This window comes from Plodia interpunctella, chromosome 3 (assembly GCF_027563975.2).
Source record: "Plodia interpunctella isolate USDA-ARS_2022_Savannah chromosome 3, ilPloInte3.2, whole genome shotgun sequence".
Lineage (NCBI taxonomy): Eukaryota > Metazoa > Arthropoda > Insecta > Lepidoptera > Pyralidae > Plodia > Plodia interpunctella.
In genome coordinates, this window is record NC_071296.1 from 8,974,261 (window position 1) to 8,994,430 (window position 20,170).

Genomic DNA, 20,170 nt, shown 5'->3' on the forward strand with positions numbered 1-20,170 from the left:
CCGTCGGTTGATTTTATCGCCCCTTAAGGGAACGTCAGCTAAAATTGGTTTATCCAACAAAGTTTAGCTTTGTTACTAATTTGATGAGAATAGAAATTGGAGCAGAAATACCCATGGAATTAGTAGGTACTGGTTGTATAAAGCACCTACTTACTAAATCCATGGAAATACCATATAAAGAGAATAACAGCCTAAGGGATGATTCTCAGAGCGTTTCGATCGCTGCGGCCGCGCTGTCATTACAATTTTTCAAATTTAAACAATGAAAAGAATCAGTTTTACTATATACGACTTTAAAATAATTAATCTGTATTGTTGCATTTTTATAAATGATTTATTTTGGTAATGATTCCTTCTTCAAGAAAATTGACGTATCGTAAACACAGCGCGACTGCGAGGCCGCCGGGCCGCAGCGGTCGAAACGCTCTGATAAGATGTTTTTTAATGAGACCAAGGTCAAAAGATGAAACCAAAGGCGAGACCAAAGGTCTCGCTTTGTGTCTTCCATAGGTTTCTTGCTTATTAGCTTGGGTCATTTGTTGATAAGATAACAAGATAAACTAAGACTAGACTTTTGATACCCTGTATGTTCTGTCAGAGTTGCGGTTTTGTCGAAACAATGGTCTGTCCAAAGAAGAGCTTATCGAAGGTGGAATCCGTCGAAGCTGTGGTTTGTCCAAGTAATCTCTTGTCTCGTAGCTCGGTTTTTAAGCACCAGTATTTATTAATAGACTGAAAGTTATCAACATTTGTTTGGAAAAGCAAAAAAAAAATGTTTAACTTCTTAGGTACTATTATCTTTGGATTGCTTTATATAGTTATCCAAACTTGCTGCGAAAATAAGGGTAGTAGGTACCTATTTAAAAAATATCCTTTATACTAACAATATACTAATTAAATTATAATATTATTTGTAATAATCAAGTTTCTGCCAAAATATGGAACCCTGTTGACATGGTACGATGCGTTTTAATGGATCTGTTCCAATAAAATGATGTATTTGATGTCAAAGTTTACAGACACGGTATTAAATTTATATCAGAAAATATTAAACCAACACGTAACCAGTGCGGAATGAGAAATATTCGCGTTTTATTGATGAACGCCATCTTTAAATAGGTATTTATTAAAACTCATCGTGGTTTTTCTGTAATTTTCTGATACAGAAAACAAATTAACTACAAAGTTGGTATCTCGCGATAAGTTACTCTCGTTTTTTTATCAGAAAATACGAGCACTTCACTGATTTTATTGTAGTGTAGGTATTTATTATATAATGTTAAATAAATCTCAATACAATAAATTAGTAACCAATATAATATTAATCATAAATCTTTCTAGAAATTAATTTAAAATTCATCACAAGAAATAATATAGGTACCTAAGTAAGGTGAAAATATTTAATCGAAGCATTTATCAATTGAAATGCGAGTGGCATTTGAGTTTTATTCAGTTATCGTTGAAAATTGGCACGAAAAAGAAAAATTATATTTTGGTGAACTCTCGTTCACCAAAATATACGTGACAAAGACGAGTGTCATCTCCCTTTTACATTATTCATAAGTTTTTTTTACCTACCTACATATTTTATATATATGTAATTACATATATGTAATTACATAGCAACTTTTATATAACCAATACACGTTAATCTCGTTATAATATGTCTTAAATTAGGTACCTATACGATAATACACATATCTAGATGAATCCGAAGTATATGTACTTGGCAATTTGCTTGGTTAATTAATTTTCTAAGTTTTTGTAGTCCCAGATTAATCTGTCTAATCTCTAAAATAGGTAGACTTATTTAAATTAAAATCCTCCAAAAAAATATGCTGAAAGCAACATAAACCAAATGAAAATAAAACGAAATTATGAACTCTCGTTTCTTTAGAACTTTCATGAATCTGTAAAGAGCGAAGTTCACGCGAAGTTTATGCCAGTGTGTAATAAAAAAAATAAAAAAATCTTTTGGCTCTCAACAGTTGATGGGGCAAAGCCAGCGCCATCTTTGTTCACAGTAGGTTTCTGTAAAATGGCGGTGTTGGTGGGCCCGGGGGCACACAGGACGCGCTATTCATTGGATATAGCTCAACCTGTTTGTATTTTTTTAGAGAAGTCAATCATCTCTCATCTTCACACGATCTCGGCGTTTGGGGCTATGACGTCGCGAAGCCCAGGTTTAATGTAAAATGTAACTCATTAGCTGCCTAGGCTATGGATAGGAGGATATGGATAGTCCACAAACCTCTCGTGACAGAAGTATAGGATTCGAACCTGGGATTCAACTTTTCATTTACCAATGGGCGTCTTAACCATTAGACCACCACCGCAGTTCTTCGATGCCTTTTGACGGTTTGACTAAAATCTGACGTCAGTGTTAACACATAGGTCACATAACTTTGTTTGAGGTCACTTCATATTCCGCAATACAACTAAGTTGTGAACTAGCACGAGCGTAGTCTCCCGGGCCATGCCCTCTTTCCCATATTGTAACTGCAATGATTAGTTTTGTTCAAGTTATTGACTCGACATCTTGTTATATAAACTAAAACATGTATACTGTGCGAAACGTTGGCCGTTGTATGTTGAACATTATTAAGTGTATGCTTGCAAAAGTTGCAAGTATGGCCGTCTGGCGTAATGAATAAAGAAATACTGCGTGTGGTTTCTGCCCTAGAATATGCCGACTACGAAGTGATATGGGTATCCTCTATTAGGATCCTCCCATTGTCCATAATAAGCGACTGTATGAGGCATACAACATTTTACATGACTTTAATCAAAGGATTAAGCTTCAACCAAACAGAAATTAACTGTTGCTTTCTTCTTCTCTGTTTATTATTATATTATTTCCTGACTGGGGACGCCAGCGCAAACACCAGACCGGTCAACCCATTCTGGGACCATTTCATCCATTTTCCAGAGACCTTTTTTGGAATGCGAGTAATTTGTATGTGTTCTGTAATATATTTATACACTAGCTTTTGCCCGCGACTTCGCCCGCGTGATTCATAGCAAAATCTCAGTATTTTTCTGAAGACTGGTAAACATATATGATTCAAATTCGCATTTTTTCTCATCTTTAGTTCATATTCCTGTTTCCCGCTGCGTGTCTCGACCTGCAAACTTGTCCAATCCCGCTTCCTGCTATGTAATGTTAAGTAGATATCCCGTACCGTTTCCTACATATTGTGCCATCATGATTTTTGCAATGTGTCCCGTCCCGTTTCCCACTACGTGTCTCCTTCCCATTTCCCGCTCCGACTTCCACTCCCGCGTAAGTGTCCCAATTTTCAGCTTTTTATCTTGAAAATTGTATAAAGTCCAATAAAATATTTCACCCCCCTTTTGAAGGGATTGAGGGTTAATTTTCAGAAAAATCTGAAACACGTATTCATTACTTTATTGTAAACAACCAAAATCCAAAAATTCAAGTCACTAACTTCAACAGTGTAGAACTTTCATATTTACAGTTTTCACCCCTTTCACCCCCTTCGAAGTAGTACACTCACCTACATGCCAAATTTCAGCTTCCCGCCCAACAGTTTCGGGTGTACGTTGTCTGTCAGTCAGTCACTCAGTAACGGAAAAGTTTTATACTGATATATTGATACATACTGCGCCCACAATGCGCCCACCCTCTTCTGTTATCTTCTCACTACCCAAAGGCTGGCTGGAAGAGATTGCTTAGCAATAGGCCCACCATTGGTATGGACCAATGTATGCACAATTGTATTATTTTGTACTAATATTGTTTTTATGGGCAATATATTTTGTATTGTATTGTAAATTTAGTTTTAATAAAGAAAGAAAGTAGACAGAGAAAGTCGTTCTGACAACTGATAACAATTTTTGTATGAATACAAGGAAAATAAATAAAATTACCTTGTGCACATAAGTATCGAGTAAAAATCTTACGATTTCGTTGCGGACTATGACCGCGCTCTGCGTTACACCGCGCGCCGGCGCCGTCGCCGCGTGCCGTGTTCAACAATATAAAAGTATCTACCTACTATAAGGATTAATATGGTTGGGTAATAATAATTGTAAAAATGCACCTTTTAATTTACAATATCTTTTTACATATAAAATGCCTTATAGATACTTAATTATAAAATATAGATAGTATTGTGTCGCGAACTTTCTTATGGATCTACTAAAAACATATATTTTGCAATACATTGTGTGCATGTATAATCAATGGTAGGGCCAGCGCACGATCGTAAAGATTTTCGTTAGCGCTTTTTTTTTTCGGATTTCTTTATAAATGTTGATTGATCTGGCTGAATACTAATTCATTTCAAAACAAAAATGCCTATAGCAATAATCGGATAATGAAGCGTTCTAATGGAGAAATAATTTTTAAAATCGATTTGGTAGCTTCGGAAATTACCCGCCTCAAACATACAAACTCACTGTTTATAATATTAGTATGGATTTAAGAGAGAGACACCATAGGGTGATTTAGAGATTTAAAAGTTTTAGTGGCGCCATCTAGTGATTTATTTCGGAACTACGCTATATATATCATTTTGTCAAAGCGAAACCACAGCGCGTTTTAAAAGTCTTGGTGGCGCCATCTATTTCTTAATACTAAAATATAACAAAATTAAATTAAAAATTGATACCTTCTAATTATATCTATATCAGACTTTCATCGATAAAAAAAATTGTTAATATTCTGTTTACACCTTTCTACAAAAATTTAAAGTAAATCGGCTCCGTGGATTGTTATTTTAATTTTCCTACAGGATCCCCATCATTTTCCGGGATGAAATGTCTATAAGATGTTTACCCGGGATAACGAGGAATTTTTGATTCATAATTAGTTTTTCAATTATCCTACGGGAACAAAACAATTTACCGGGATGAAATGTATCTAAGATGTCAACCCGGTATATAAGGTACCTACATACAAAATTTCAAGCAAATCGGTCCAGTAGATTTCGAGTGATGCGCGTTCGGACAGACAGACAGACAGACAGATAGACAAACAGACAAAAATTTCCAAAAAAATATCCAATGTACAAATTTCGGCTTTCTTCAATTTTATTATATGTATTGATGATGATTACTATTAAAATGGCGAATTCGATAAATTTTTACATTCTATTCTTACGTTATGAAATATAGAGGTGCCTATGTAGAATGTACCTAGTTACAATCAAAATGAAAAAAAATGTCATTGACTGAGGGCTGCCCTCAGTCGCATGCGACTGTGAAACGATCCTTTTGTTCCTGACTTTTATTATTTTGCGATTCTGCACGCCACATGTTAATAAAGAGAGAATTTGCACGCTCGGAATAATTCGAATATAAACGTTTAACGAATATGCTGGCAATTTGTGTTGCGAAATGTTTGCTATTTCTGCATTACGGCTCTGTTTACGTGTGGATTTTTAAATTAAATGAATGAATAGCCTTCCGCAATTGTATAATTGTTTGTTTTGTGAAAATAGGGGGTAACCTATCCCTTGTGGAAATGTAAACGTCAGAAACAACACGTCACTACACTAACTGGAAAAAGTTTATATGTTATCAACAACCAGTGCAACCAAATCACCTTCTAAGGCGATATAGCCTTAATAGCTGATAGACAACAATAACATTCCTAAAGAGGGTTGACTTCAGGCAGACGGCCAATGATAAAATCATAGCCAAATTTACAAAATGTGATGGTTAATTTTTACGGCTTTGGGGCCATAATGGTGCTATGGGGCGGTGCATGGGATAATTATAAATATATATTAGTTTGGGTTTATTTTACGGTCTACGGTCTAATAAACAATTTTAGAAACATCGGGCATCCTTACATATTATACAACAACGTCATCTGCCGCGTCTGTCTGTCTGAACGCGATAATCTCAAAAACTACTGCACGGATTTTCATGCGGTTTTCACCGATATATAGTGTGGTTCCTGAGGAAGGTTTAGGTGTGTAATTTATTATACATATTTTTACCCGAGCAAAGCCGGGAGTGGCCTCTAGTGTGATTATATTTTAATCAAACGTCGTGTGTCGTGAGCGCCGTTCGATTTACTGCCTAAAATATGTATCATAATCACATAAGCCTTAAATCCTTTTCGACTAATATTGTGATGTTAGGTCGACAATCCAAAGGAGATGAGGCATCACAGAAATATACGGTACATTTTACAGCCGGTTTACCACCCACACAACTCCTTTGTATTCAGTTTACTCTCAAAAATTCAGTATCCTCGGAAAGTTATGTTACTTTGGCTTCAGGCGCTGTTTGTGTATCTCTTGAAGGACAAAGAGCCCCGTGTGCCCCCGACCGCGCGAGATGTTTGTTGAGAGCCCCTGTTGTGTGCCCGACCTTATTCATATTTCATTCAAACGATTTTATTCTTTAAAATAACAGAAATAGAGTTGATATTGAGATTTACACGCTCGTAGCTACTGGCATCGATATGAGAAAACGCGGCTGGAAAATAAAAACTGTGGTTTTATAGCAGCCATATATTTCTTGATTCGATTTTCAAATTAAATAAGGACACTTGGAAGTCGAATCTATTTTTTTAAAGTGTAAATGCTGCTTGCTGTTTTCTTGCCAGAACTAACCATAACACAATTCAATTTTTTTGTACTTTCGCATGTTCAACTGCAAGGCAATTTAACATTATTATTGCTTTCCTCAATTTGGAAAAGAAAATTGTAAATTGTATAAACTGTTACGGTAATGTCATGTAAACTAATCAACTTGGGTAGTTTCGTGGAATGTTCAAATTCACAGTATTTGGTTGTTTCTGGAAATATCGATGCATTAAAAATCACTGCGACAACCAAAGCCACATCAACCATTATAAATTCATTAAAAACTGGCCGCTATAATAAATAAATAAAGGATAATTCTAAAACAATTAAATGACTATCTTCGGTGAATCATACATTTTAAAATAGCATCCCCTGTCTTTTGAATCGCGAAATCGCCACTAGTGTCGGGCTGTCATCTCTCTGGGTACTTCTGAAATTCAGTTCGTATCTCGTCCCGTTTGCTTTTTATTTTGGTAAATTTTTAGTTTTCCACGTTTCAATCCATTGCCAATACAGTCATGTATTGGCAATGAATTGTCTTCTTCAAATTTTGATCGTATTTTCATTCTTCAAGTAAACTTTTACAATAGTAAGTTTTGCGCTGCCACAGATTAGATAAAATGACGTACTGTGCGTTGTTGTGCACATGTTAACATTAAAGTTAATGTCCAAACGAGTTAGTGCAACTGTGGCTAAGATTTTTTTAAATGTTAATAATATCAGTATTGCCGTTCAAATACGGACACAGGTTCAAAAAAGGCCTTCCTAGAATGACAAGAAGGCTTCAATTTTCCTATGTTCATTATGACGGGACTTTGACGAGGATATGGCAAATTCCCTTTGTGAGATTACGTGGGATTTCCAAAGCATCTTGTGCTCCTTCAGATCCTTACCCGTGGCTACTTATTTCCCCTTATGATCTTGTCTTTGGTCCAGTTTTAGCAAAACAAGTTTCGGTCCATTGGACCCTATTTTTTGTCACCAAGAATATAATTTTATTTAAGTATTTAATTTTCATTTTAAAGTCTTACAGTAAAGCTAGCGTTGGTCATAATTTAGTTCAATTAAATTTTAGTTCATTTTCCACAACCACAAATCAACTCTAAAAAACACAAGTACAATTACTTGAAAAACATTGAAGAGAATATTATTATAATGAAACACTAAGTAAAAAAATGTAACTTTCTTGTTTTTGTAAAAGTTTATCGGCCCATATATAACATTGTTCCTAATTAATAAGTAATTATTTTAAATTTTTGTAATCGTTCTGCTCGGGTCGACATTAGCTGAGTCAATGAGGAATAGATTGTCGTTTCAACTCAAGGGGGTTGACGCGTCGAAGCGGTGAAAGCGCTGTCGAGTACTTCAGCTATTGACTACGCAACAATAACGTCTAATAGTAAAGCGCTTGAGGATTTGTTCTAAAGCGGAGATTTTAGGGTGCAGCGGCCGCAATTGCCCGAAGCGTTAGCCTATTTTTTTAATTTCGAACGCGTTTGGTGAGTTCTCTTTGAGAGTCACTTTTAATATTTGGCAAATAAAAAATACTTTAGGAAATTTTTATTCAGCACAGTTTTCCATTGTTCAGCGTGACTCAAAGTAAAAATTTTACGAGACTTTTTGGAAACAAAAAGTTATTGCTACTGTATCGGGGAATAACGTCACCATCACACCAAATAAATTACCTAACTATTTAAAATATATTGAAAAAAGTAATAGGAACAGAACATATAGAATATATCAACTAAAACAGTTTTTTAGCGTTCAACACCATTTTGTGAATAACACGATAAGTAAAAAATTCTAAGGCCATAAAAAGGATTAAATTCTAGTAGCAGCACCTTTGTACTCACTTTACTATTAGCTATATCTTTTGTTTTCCCTTTAAAAGATAAATTAAATAAATAGTACGAAAATATTTTGTTTAACAAAGTGCAAAACTTAATTTTGCATTCCGTACAAAGCTAGAAAGAGAGAACGGAATGTCAATTGCAAATCGTCCCGTTTGCATGCAATGCGTTTTCCGATGAAACGACACAATTGATTCCCGTCGAGTCCCGACTACGACTGTCATTAGACCACTGGGATTTTCCTACTTTTTCAATACAATCTGCAGCTGGTTCAATACTCAGATTATTGACAGTAATGAGTTTTTATACAGCTTTGTTATTTGTTTTTTTAGTTTTTTTTTTTTCGGTCTGATATTCAACTACGTTTTGAAACAGCATAAAATTTAATCCGCTATGTATTCACACTAGCGCCACCAGTACATTTTTGTCAATTTATTTTAAGTTCACAAATTAGTACCTACTAATTCCATGCAAAAATATAACATTGGTGCTTCTACTACGACTAAATTTTTTTTCCTAATTCTTTGTATTATATGTATATGTTCAAAAATAATGAGTTGAATTTTTCCATGAGCGAATGAGCAGAAATTTACTAAAACAAAATAAATAAATATATTAGAACGATTCACACAGATTGAGTAAGCCCCAAAGTAAGTTCGAGACATGCGTTATGGGATACTAACTCAACGATACTATATTTTATAACAAATATATATACATATAGATAAACATCCAAGACCCGGGCCAATCAGAAAAATATCATTTTCCATCATGACCCCACCGGGTAACGAACCCGGGACCTCTCGGTTCAGTGGTAAGAACATTGCCACTGCGCCACCGAGATCGTCGAATAACTAATCTACTTACTATAAAAACAAGAAAAGTTAAGAGCTAATTTCAAAAGCAACAATAATAGCTTTCAACTGTTAAATTATGTCTAAAGTTTAACTTCTTGCAGTTTGCAGTTATTTCATTCCATGCACAACAACAATGGCTTACACGGCTACTATTTTTTTGTTGTTTGTAAACTCTTGCAACTGCTAAGTACAGACTTTTGAAGAATGGACTACTAAGTATTGCTTGGGATTTTAAAAACATTTACATAAATTATTGTTCTGATACTTTCTAGATTATTATGATACTAGCTTTTGCACGCGCCTTCGTCCGCGTTTATTTCGTGCGTCCGCTCCTAACGTGTCATTGTCAAAATGTCTGTTTCAAAGCGATGTATCGCGATGAATTCTATATCAGATTTTATGTTAGACCATTCGCTATATAACTGTGAAAACCACATCAAATTTCAATTAGTAGTAGAATCTGCGTGGTACGCGAACAAACATACAGACGGATAAGACAGACAGACCAAAAATTTTAAAAAAATGTTTTGGCCCTTTAAACCCCCCATAATTATTGTTCTTTAATATCTCCTATGTACAGACATAGCCCACTTACATTTTTATTATATGTATAGATTTACTCGTAGTATAGTTTTCGAAAATTGACAGCACACTGCTATCATTTTTTAAAAGGCAAAGGTTAAATAGCTTGCATGAGTGGAATATTTTGGAATAATGAATATTTGCTTTTATATACTTATATTAAACAGTATTTTATGAATATCCTCTTTATCCAAGCATTATAATCCCTGCTCGTATAGTACTTACTAACAATTTCGCACGCGATATTAATTTTCTCACGGCAAGCCAGCGATGCGTAGTTTATTAAAACTTAAACTTGCTGGCAACATTTCTGAATTTAATAGACAGAGTAGACAACCCGTCTACGCCGGAATCTTGGTGCAACACCAACTTTATTTCCTGAACGCAAATTGAAACGTTAAACGTGTTGTCGCGCGTTCAGAATTTCATCAAAACGTGTGGAGAGGCGTCGACTTAAAATCATATTTTCTACATGAACGTACGCGCTTGTCACGCGACTTTGTTCCTTAGGTACCTACTTTTATTTTTATTATTCTCTTTGGAAAAACGTGGTTGACTATGTATGGATTCGAAACTTCCTGCACTTCCATAATTTACATTAAAATATTTTTAAAAGTTTATATATTACCTAATGTGTTATTAGATATTGTGTTTCATATTCCGGAATTGTTCATGTATTCTGAGATTCAAGTTACCTTTTCAGTCACATTCTTAGAGCCTTATTTAGAAAACACAAATATATTTTCGGTATTAATTTTATTAGTGAAGCTACTAATCTGTTTTAGCTCTAAGGTTTTAGCATAAATAAGTATAAATATTATACAACATAAAATAAATACAACATTATGCTGATAAGCAATTTATATTTAATCAAAAACAAAGCCAGATCTGATAGGTACCGAGAACAATTTCGACGTCGTGCCAACCCGAACCTTCAGGCTATATACCCATTGGTTATTGTATTACCAACATTCACGTTGCCTCCTCAGAAATAGATCAATCGCCTTTGAGGCAATCGCCTTGAGTGATTGGGATCTCTTTGTATAGTATAGTATCAACACTGACATAGATAATCCGTTAATGTAGACTAAACCACAGACAACGTTTGAATGCAATTTACGAATTTTCGCCTCTCAATTGCGCTTCTCGCGCGATCGTTTATCCCATTTGGCTGCGTTCGAATATTCTCGAAATTATTCGATTTTCGAACATGCATCCTGAGTCATACAGACGTAGGGAATATATTTTTGATAGGATGTGTCTTATTTGAATATTGAAAATCGTTGACATCGCGTTGGTTTCAAAAATTCAAAAAATCTATTCAATAATTATTTATTTCAAGACTAATTTGGAAAAGAAGGAGAATACTTAATATATATAGAATAAGACCTAATTTAATATAGAATAAGGAACAAGATTAATCTTACATTTTTTATTATAAAGACAATCAAAACAAAATACTTAAACAACATCCCGTCTAGTCCGGGAACCGAAAAACAATATCATCGCCTTCTAACAGTGCCCTATTAATTTTGACGACTTGCTCTTTCATTTTAATTGTCCCATAGAACGTCTGAAAATTTAATTGATCCATTAAGTGAGCGCTTAGTGACTTGGCTCCCAATTTACTTCGCAGCGAGGCGAGGGCGCGAACGAATGTGCTTTCATATTCTAATACTTACATGTTTAATGGAAATGGACGTGTGCTCATTTTTGGGTTGTATGCGGGTTTTAAGCATTAAAATAAAAGAGCATGGAACATGTAAGTACCTACAATTAGTATTGGGTTAAAAATTGCTTTAAATTGGCAACTTTCGAAATATGTTATTCTATGCTAAATTGGGTTGAAAATAGAGTGCTATTAAAAAAAAAGAACATCTTTTACATAACCTATTTTCACAAATTAAGATATTTTGATCTGATTTGATAAATTTAGTTTCTTGTATCTAGTTTAGTTACTTTTTATTTCAGAAAAAAATATACAAATATAATGTTAAAAAAATTATGAACTTAAAACTGCTTTTTGAATTAAAATTTTTTAAAAAAGTTGTCTAATTTGTATCATTAAATCAACAAGTAATGTGACACACAAAAAAATATTTATTTTCGTTGTCCCCAGGTCCTCTTCGACAGTTTCACCCTTGGCCGCTTCACGTCTTTCACCGAAGACGGGTGCCCAGAAGGCTACATGCAAATTCAGGAGGCCAGTCGTCCACAAGTGGGAGGCTCCTGGTGCGGCACATCATGGGGCCCTTCCATGTACTACAGTGAAACGAAATCCATTACCCTCATCATACGTCTTCTGCATCTGTCCAAAGAACAGAATAACTATAATTTCGATTTCCGAATGGCGTATAAGGTTTTGCGAAGGGAATATGCAACGGTTCGATATGGCGGCACCCCACCTTCCGGTACGTAATCTAATATGTGTTGGCGTTATTGAGTTTTTCTTCGAAATATTTTACCTGGGAATTCACAATTTTAGTATTTTAAAAGTTAATATTGTGGTTAATATGTGAAAATTCCTGTATTCATGTAATTTCAAATCAAAGTGTGCGAGGAGACAGTATCCTCCGAGAAGAATATTTTGTTACTTTCTTTTCGAACACTGTTACGAACGTGTTAGATTTCATTCAAGTCGCCAAAGGCATCTAACATAACTTGCTTTTAAAAACGCACGAAGACGAAATTACTACATAAAAAAGTAACTAACCACGAAAGATCGTTTCGTGAAAATTAAATGCGTGTTTTTATTTCAGAACGTCCTTTCTTCAAGCTGAGACCGCCTTTACCTTATCCCGTAAACATGTCACGCGGAGAAGACACAGTTCTCAAGCCTAAAACCGGGGAGTATTACCTTGGGGACCTCATATCCGGGACTTACTGCTCGCGGATCTTCAGCGACTGCGACCGTAAAAACTGTAGGCTACAATCACCGAATTTCCCCGGTGTTTATCCGAGAAATTTGACGTGTTACTACGCCGTGCGTCAACATGAGGTCCCTCAAGGGAAGCACGCGTTAATCGTGGTCAAACAACCGAATGGTCAACTAGTTTCGATCAGAAGTCAGAAGGCGTTGTACTCTGCCCAACAAGAGAGAGGGAATAATGGGAGAGAACTAAAATTCTGGCAGCAATGTGATGAAGTGCAGGATTATGTAACAGTTTATGATGGTTATACGACAAGGGACCCGGTAATATTGAGGTTCTGTGGCGGCGGCGTGTCGGTGCCTGAGGCGATATCGAGTGGGCCTGAGCTGTTGGTGGAATTCACCACATCTCCGTTCGGGACGTTTCTGCAGCCAGCTTCTGCGCAGTCGTTGCATGGATTTCAGTTGGAAGTGGAGGTAAATTTAATTCCTTTAGTTATGTATTTAATTTAATTGAACACGATCACAATAGTTGTGTAATTCAATTAACACAATTACAATTCGTTGTGATTATATTCAATTAATCATCTCAACTATTATTGTGATGGCATAAAAATTGTGTTGTAATTTAGTCTGCTTTGCTATGCCAATATTCAAATAACTAAATAACATTCTGAAGTGACGTGAATATAGTGTTTTTTTGCACACAATCTATTTATTTTTGTGACATATTTTCACGATATTATGATACAATATCATCGATCAAAATCGTGTTTTTTTTTTTGTTAAAATATTTTTTAATGTTGAAAACATTAAGTAACGTTAAAATGAATCCACATTTTTCAGTTTTGATGAAAATACCAGAGAGAAAATAAACTTATAGGTTTGGATAGCAGCCAAAATGCAATTAAACGAAAGCTCCTACTTTTTCCTTCATAAGCACTCACGTACACACTTCAAATTACGAAGGCTTTTACCCAATCAGCAGTATTAGTCCATAGAGCAAAGAACATTTGCTAAAGTGAGATTTCCCGGAGTATTTTCTAAGTAAACAATTACACCCGTATTCAAAAATGTTTTCTCAACTTGAGTTTGACATATTCTCACTCATTGTAAAGCGTTGATTGGTCGGACTAATGTGTTGATTGAACGCTCGACGCGCCGCGCAACGCCTTTTGAATCTTCCTCATAGTCCGGGAGGGGTCCCTAGCGGGGTCCGGATCAGTTTTATTAGGCTTAGTGTACCACATACTACGATTTTTTTTTTCATTTTTCAACTTTTAATGCTGAATTAATACAGACAGACCGACAAAATTTTAAAAGAAATTGTTTTGGCTTCTCTTAGTCCCATAAAAATTTTTTTTTTAATGTCTTCATATCTCCTATGCACAAACATGGTCGTCACAGTTTTACTATACACCCATGTACATGTGTACATGGATGAACGTAATCATCGTAATCATTATTTAGAACATTTATAATTTCTAAATGCTAAGTTTTCAATGAAGTCTGTCATAAGTAGGTACTAATAGATATTCTAAATTCAGTTCACGTTTTATCATAAAATTGGGGTAATAGAGTAATATATCATTCGGGGTGTTATTTAAAGTGTTTCGTTGAACAATATATCAAGTAATATTCCAGATGCAAAGTAAATAGTCTGTAGAAAGAAAGAATTAGATAATTTTACAGCAAAAGTTAAGATTTTTTTTTTCATCTAATTCTAGAAGTTTTTTTCAAAACTGACTTGATGTAAAAGTTAAAAGGAATCTCAGTAATAACTCTTAAAATAAAAATTAAATTAAGAATGTATTATACCCTCGACTCCGAAGTTGCTGGCATCCTCTTGTCTGCAAGAAAAGAAGTGATGGTTTCCAAACTGAACACACATTTTACAAATATGAACACTCTCGATTAAACTCTATTTTTCATAAAAAATAAACTAAATGAAAATCGGTTCAGCCGTTTGGCTGCTACGATGCCACGAAGAGACATAAATATACACAGACACATTAAAAATGATTATTTTAACCCCCGACAACAAGCAAAAAACTTTAATTTGAGTTTTGTTACTTTAAGTTTTGTTTATAAATCCTACAAAAAAAACGAACATATTTTTAATCATTTAGAATAATTAGTTTAGTTAATAGTAATATTGTAATTTATTCTAATTTCTTGTAACTATATTTTCTGTTCTATATCATAATTGATATGACAAAAACAAATAAGATTGTAGGATTTACGTATTCTTACTCTTCTCTTTTCTCTATAATTTGTTCCAAAGCCTACATTGGGATTCTGCCAAAGTATAATTAGTAGGCAGTGCTCGGTGCCGGTCACATAATGGACCAAGTACCTTCCTATAGTACTTACTAGATAATTTAAGGAATCAGGTCACATTTAAATCTGTTGGTATTATACTCTAAATTCAATACAGTTTACTTTAAAATATCTTTATATAACAGAGTGGAGAAGTTTTGAGAAAATTTATGAAGTGAACTTCGATTGCGCAAGAAGGCCGAGCGATGGTTAGTCACTGTTAATCAAATCGCCAAAATAACCCGGGACACTTTGATTAACGATCAAAGGAACCAGCTGTGGTTATCATTTAATTAATCAATTTCAGGTCAGGTTTGTGGATCAGCAGTCTCCGACATATGCGAAAAACAAAAGGGCCTGTGAATTTTGGATACGAGGGACAGGCAGGGGGGTTTTGGAGCACCCCCAACATTCCTTGCCCCCTAATACGACGTGTCTTTATCATATGCAAGGAATCGATACCTCAGGTATGTACATAGATACTGTTATATTACTTGAAAGTGTATGTTTTACCGTTTGTTGTTAAAGTATCAGATAGCCTAAAGGTTACATGTAAGTATATCGTATAGAGATAGCTTTAAAAATTAACTGGGCAAACACATCATGGTAGTTAGTTATTTGTCAGATTACAATCAGAAAGTTGTGAAACAGGCGCTTAATCTTTTTTTATAAAGTATCGGTTATATGCATATATGATTGTTGAAAAAGAAATCAATTGCAAAATTATTTCCTCTCATGTTTATGTATAGACTAGACAAATAAAAATTAAGTAGTAATTTGCGTTTTACAATAAGGTAAACCGTAAGTAATGACAAAAACATTGCATTCCATTTCATAAATTTATGATTCAAATAATTTCTCGAAATTATTTTGCAGGACCATCGGGAAGGAACATCATATACAGAAGGACTTCATTCTCAGCTCCCCGGTTCAGAGTGTGGTTTTCTGTCCTAAAATTCTACGTGACAAATGCTTTGAATCCGAATCTACCAGAAGACGAGTACTGCGGCAGCCATCTGAATATATGGGACGGCCCGATGAGGATTTCACCCGGGTGCAGCGATATTTTTTGGTGAGCGCCGATTCGATTTTAGATAAACTTGTTATTCGATTTAGCTCGACGTTTTTACTCGACTAGGAATTTATCCGAGAGTAATTTTTGCTGACAAAATAATTCAGAGTTTGTCACATGTATTCGGAGAGGACATTGACCGCATAGATAGATTCCCAACGAAAGAAGGAAGGCCAAGGATATAAATATTAATACAGAAGGAATGAAAGAAAACCAAAAACATAGATATTATTATAGAAATGAGTGAGGCTTTGTCAACATTTTATTGGCATAGCAGTAGTGTTTGATCATAGATTTTTGATAGATTCCGAGATATAGTAGATACTGAGCAAACTAACAAATCTTCATTAGATCTTAAGAGCTCTATTAATTTAGAACTCTAAATAGTTTTAGTTATAAGACATTAAAAATTACAAGAACTACTGCATATTTTGCTAATTGTAAGTAGCGCCTCCCGCTTTTGTTAGAATCTCATTATGTAAATTAGAATCAGACGCAGAAATTCAAATGAACACGACTCTGGGCTCGACAACTAGAATGCACCCTAATGACTTTGAGGACGCTGGAACATCGTTAGTTTCTGTAATTTAATGCCTTGCATAGTTGCATCATGTAAATTTATTATTATGAAGATTATGACCCTGTTATATGCGTCTCTTTGACATAGCTACCGAAATGTTTAACTTATATTTAAGAAAATAATATTCTATATTATCTACTGATTGAATTGGTATATTAGTTACACAGTATTAGTAAAAAAAGCCTGAACATAATAAAAGGTTTTTCAAATTCGCTTTAATAAATTTTTGGTCAACAATTTTTATTTTTGAGTACGTTATTCATAACAAAAATTATTACAATTTTCACAAGCATTGTCTTTGTCGTACCTATTATTTTAATTTCCCAAGAGGAAAAGCTATAAATAACCTTTTCCATTTCAGTGACAAAGAAAGATCAGTACAAATGTCGCGAGCGACTTCCCCTCAATCGGTCATTGTTGGGCGACCGCCGACAAACGCAACGTTAGTCGCGCGATTTTGTCGCGAGCGTGCGCCCCGCACGTGTGAACACGCCTTGCTGAGGAAGTCTAGAGCGTGCGCGCGTACCGAAAGTTTTCTGTCCAAGGGCGATTCTTTGACTCTTGAACTGAAGCTGACGCAAGGGACTGCATTGAAGTAAGTATAACATACAACAAGTAATATGTTAGAACATATTCCAATGTTAGAGACAAATAATCTAACATTGGAATATCTTCGTTAAAATGGTTGTAACGTAGTACAATTTTTCATTGAATAGGTATAAGGTTTTTTAATTCGAGTGAAACACCGTTTCTTTCCATTTCAGGCCGATTTTCTTCAAAGCACTATACGAGTTCGTAGATTTGCATCAAGATGGCGAGCCCTGGGGGCGGGGGCTTTGCTCCAGAAGGTTCGCATCACGATCCTTCCCCGAAGCCCCACCAGATCCACCGGTCACCTTTTCATCACCGAGAGATGTGTTTCTGTACGGCAGAGGTGGTTCGAGAAACATCAGGTAAAGCAAGCATTACTTCTATACTTCAAGGTATTGCTAACCAGGAAATATTAAAATTTAAAATAAAGATAAAAGGGACAAAAGAGGCTTAGCTAAGAAACATTAAAAGCTCAGTAAATTATATTTTTTGGGATATAAAATACCTACTATATTTTTTCCTTTTTGGGAAATCTTTCTATGAGGGATCTCAATTAATGTAGTAACAGAAGATTTGAGAGCTGGCACTTTGCTCAGCGTGTAAGTCTCGCGTTACAGGGAGGAAACGCTGCTAGTGTCTTGGGCACGTTGCCTCCTGTGGTTGTGGCGCGTTGGAAGATTATTTTTATTTATAGTTTTTTTTTTCAACTATTTGATTTTTGTATAAATGTTATATGTTTTGTAAGTAATATAGTTTTTATTAATGTAATCATACTTGATGAATCTAATAATATTTTAACGAAAATCTTAATCTGTACTAATTCCAGCTGCACCTACCGTTTCGAAGCTAACCCAGGCGAAGTGGTACGTCTACGAGTGTGGGGTGTGAGGAGTGGCGGCCGTCTATGTCGCTCCGTCCACTCCGCCCACTCATCCTGGTACCGATGTGCTGGTGACCCTACTGCTGCTGTTAGAGTCTTCGATAGACCTTGGAAGAACACTGGACCTGGGGTGCCACGAGACTGTCTTTGCAGGTAATTAAAGTTCGATAATTCTTCTTCATTTCCTGCAGGATGATCTCGAATGAGATGGAAAAACGACATCGAAACGATAGCGGGCAGCAACTGAATATTAACTGCTCAGAATACGGTGGAGCAAAACTGGGAAGAAGATGAGATCTTCTTCACTAGACGGGTCATCCAATTACATAGTACCTAGCTAAATAATTATGGCAAGTTTTCTTTTACACTTCTCTTTTACACATTTATTAAATTCTATTTGACCCTTGCAAGGTCATCTAAAATCATTCCATTTCTAAATTATATAAATAAACAGCATACGTAACCTGAGACTTCCTTGAAGCTCAAAAATAAAGCATACTAATTTATCTTAACTATTAAATTTCAGTGACTTAGTAGACTACGAGTTCACATCGACAGGCACAGTTGCAGAACTCAAGTTTGACGTGGTGAACATGACTGCAATGGACGACTTCCGTTCCTTCGGCTTCGAGGCTTCGGTGGAGTTCGTGCGACTGGAGACACAATGCGAGAGCTCACATAGGGTGTTTGGACCAAGTGGAAATTTGAAACTCTACTCCGTTCCGCATGGAAGTGAACAAGTTAGTTTTACAATTCACTAATCACTACTAGTGCATTGCCATCTAAACTAAACTTGCATACATAATCCTGCTCAATCGGTTGAAGATATTATTATCTGCTTCAAAATTTAGTTGCAAGATTCCTCCCGAATATTGTTGTTGGACTATGATTTACCAGCGGAGCTATTTTTATGAACAACCTTTCTTCAAATACAAAGTTTTTGAAAAGTTTTGATTAAGGGTAATAAAACATGTAATAGTTCTTGCACTGATATATAGCAATAATATTTTGAGTCGATTCCTGATAATAATTCAGTCTGAATTAATTTGCATGTTTTAAACTGGCATTAACAAAAGTTACTGTGATTTGAATTTATCTAGGTACATCAATCGAAATTGTCAATTTCAGAGTCGTTGCGAACATCGCCCCTGGCTAATTGACCCCTCCCCAGGGCGCTATCTCTACCTCCAGATCCGAGGTCGCATCATCAAGGAGCCCACCCTTGACAACTTCACCCTCCTCAACAACATCACTGTAGCTCCCGACTTGAGGCATCTGTGCAGAACTCAGAACCGCATCGCTGTGTACGCTGGTGGATTATCTCCGATTTTCATATGCCCTGATCCGCCGGATGATCAGGTGAGTTAAATATGTGTCACCAATTTTCTGATATCTATAAATATAACTGTATGTATGATATATATATAAATACACGGTAATTTTTTGCTTTTGTTACAAATATGTAGATTTGCTTAATAAGAATCCCACTAATATTATAGAGGTACATTCGAAATTTGTATTTGAGGATGTTTGTTCCTCAAAATCTATTTGAATTCAAATTCAATGAAACTACAGGTTGCTAGATTCAATAAAACTATAGAATATGTCTTCCAGTAGTGCACATAGAATACATTTTGTCCTAAATCTCTCATGGGCGCGAAGACTAGGTTTATTTTTATATGTAAGTAAATTGATGATTTATTGATAAATGGAAACAATCTTTCAGTACGAAGAAACGGTAGAAATATTCTCAGACGGGTGGTCCAAGGAGGTGGACCACTTAGCCCGTCACGTGTTGGCCCCGCCGCCTTCACCTGACAGATTTGACCTGGATTGGCCCAGGTCACTGTCTGTGGAGCTGATTGCGGTCGAAAGTGGTTCCTACTTCGTGTCGTGGTTGGAACTTTCTAGAAGGTAATTCGTACATTCTTTTGTTTTACAATGCTAACGACCTCTGTAGCCTAATGGTAATCATGCCGGACAGAGGTCCAGGATTCGATCCAGGCA

At 35.5% G+C, this 20,170-nt stretch overlaps 1 protein-coding gene across 1 annotated transcript in view; it reads left to right on the forward strand.

Annotated features, from left to right (window-relative positions):
- Positions 1-20,170, forward strand: part of LOC128683762 (uncharacterized protein) — a 79,233-nt gene that overhangs the window by 53,313 nt on the left and 5,750 nt on the right. Inside the window, exons 4-13 of the mRNA XM_053769690.2 lie at positions 11,972-12,263; positions 12,612-13,198; positions 15,348-15,507; positions 15,917-16,112; positions 17,054-17,287; positions 17,457-17,645; positions 18,110-18,316; positions 18,690-18,903; positions 19,292-19,522; positions 19,890-20,077. Of these exons, the coding sequence (XP_053625665.1) occupies positions 11,972-12,263; positions 12,612-13,198; positions 15,348-15,507; positions 15,917-16,112; positions 17,054-17,287; positions 17,457-17,645; positions 18,110-18,316; positions 18,690-18,903; positions 19,292-19,522; positions 19,890-20,077 (2,498 nt within the window). The remainder of the gene's footprint in view (positions 1-11,971; positions 12,264-12,611; positions 13,199-15,347; positions 15,508-15,916; positions 16,113-17,053; positions 17,288-17,456; positions 17,646-18,109; positions 18,317-18,689; positions 18,904-19,291; positions 19,523-19,889; positions 20,078-20,170) is intronic.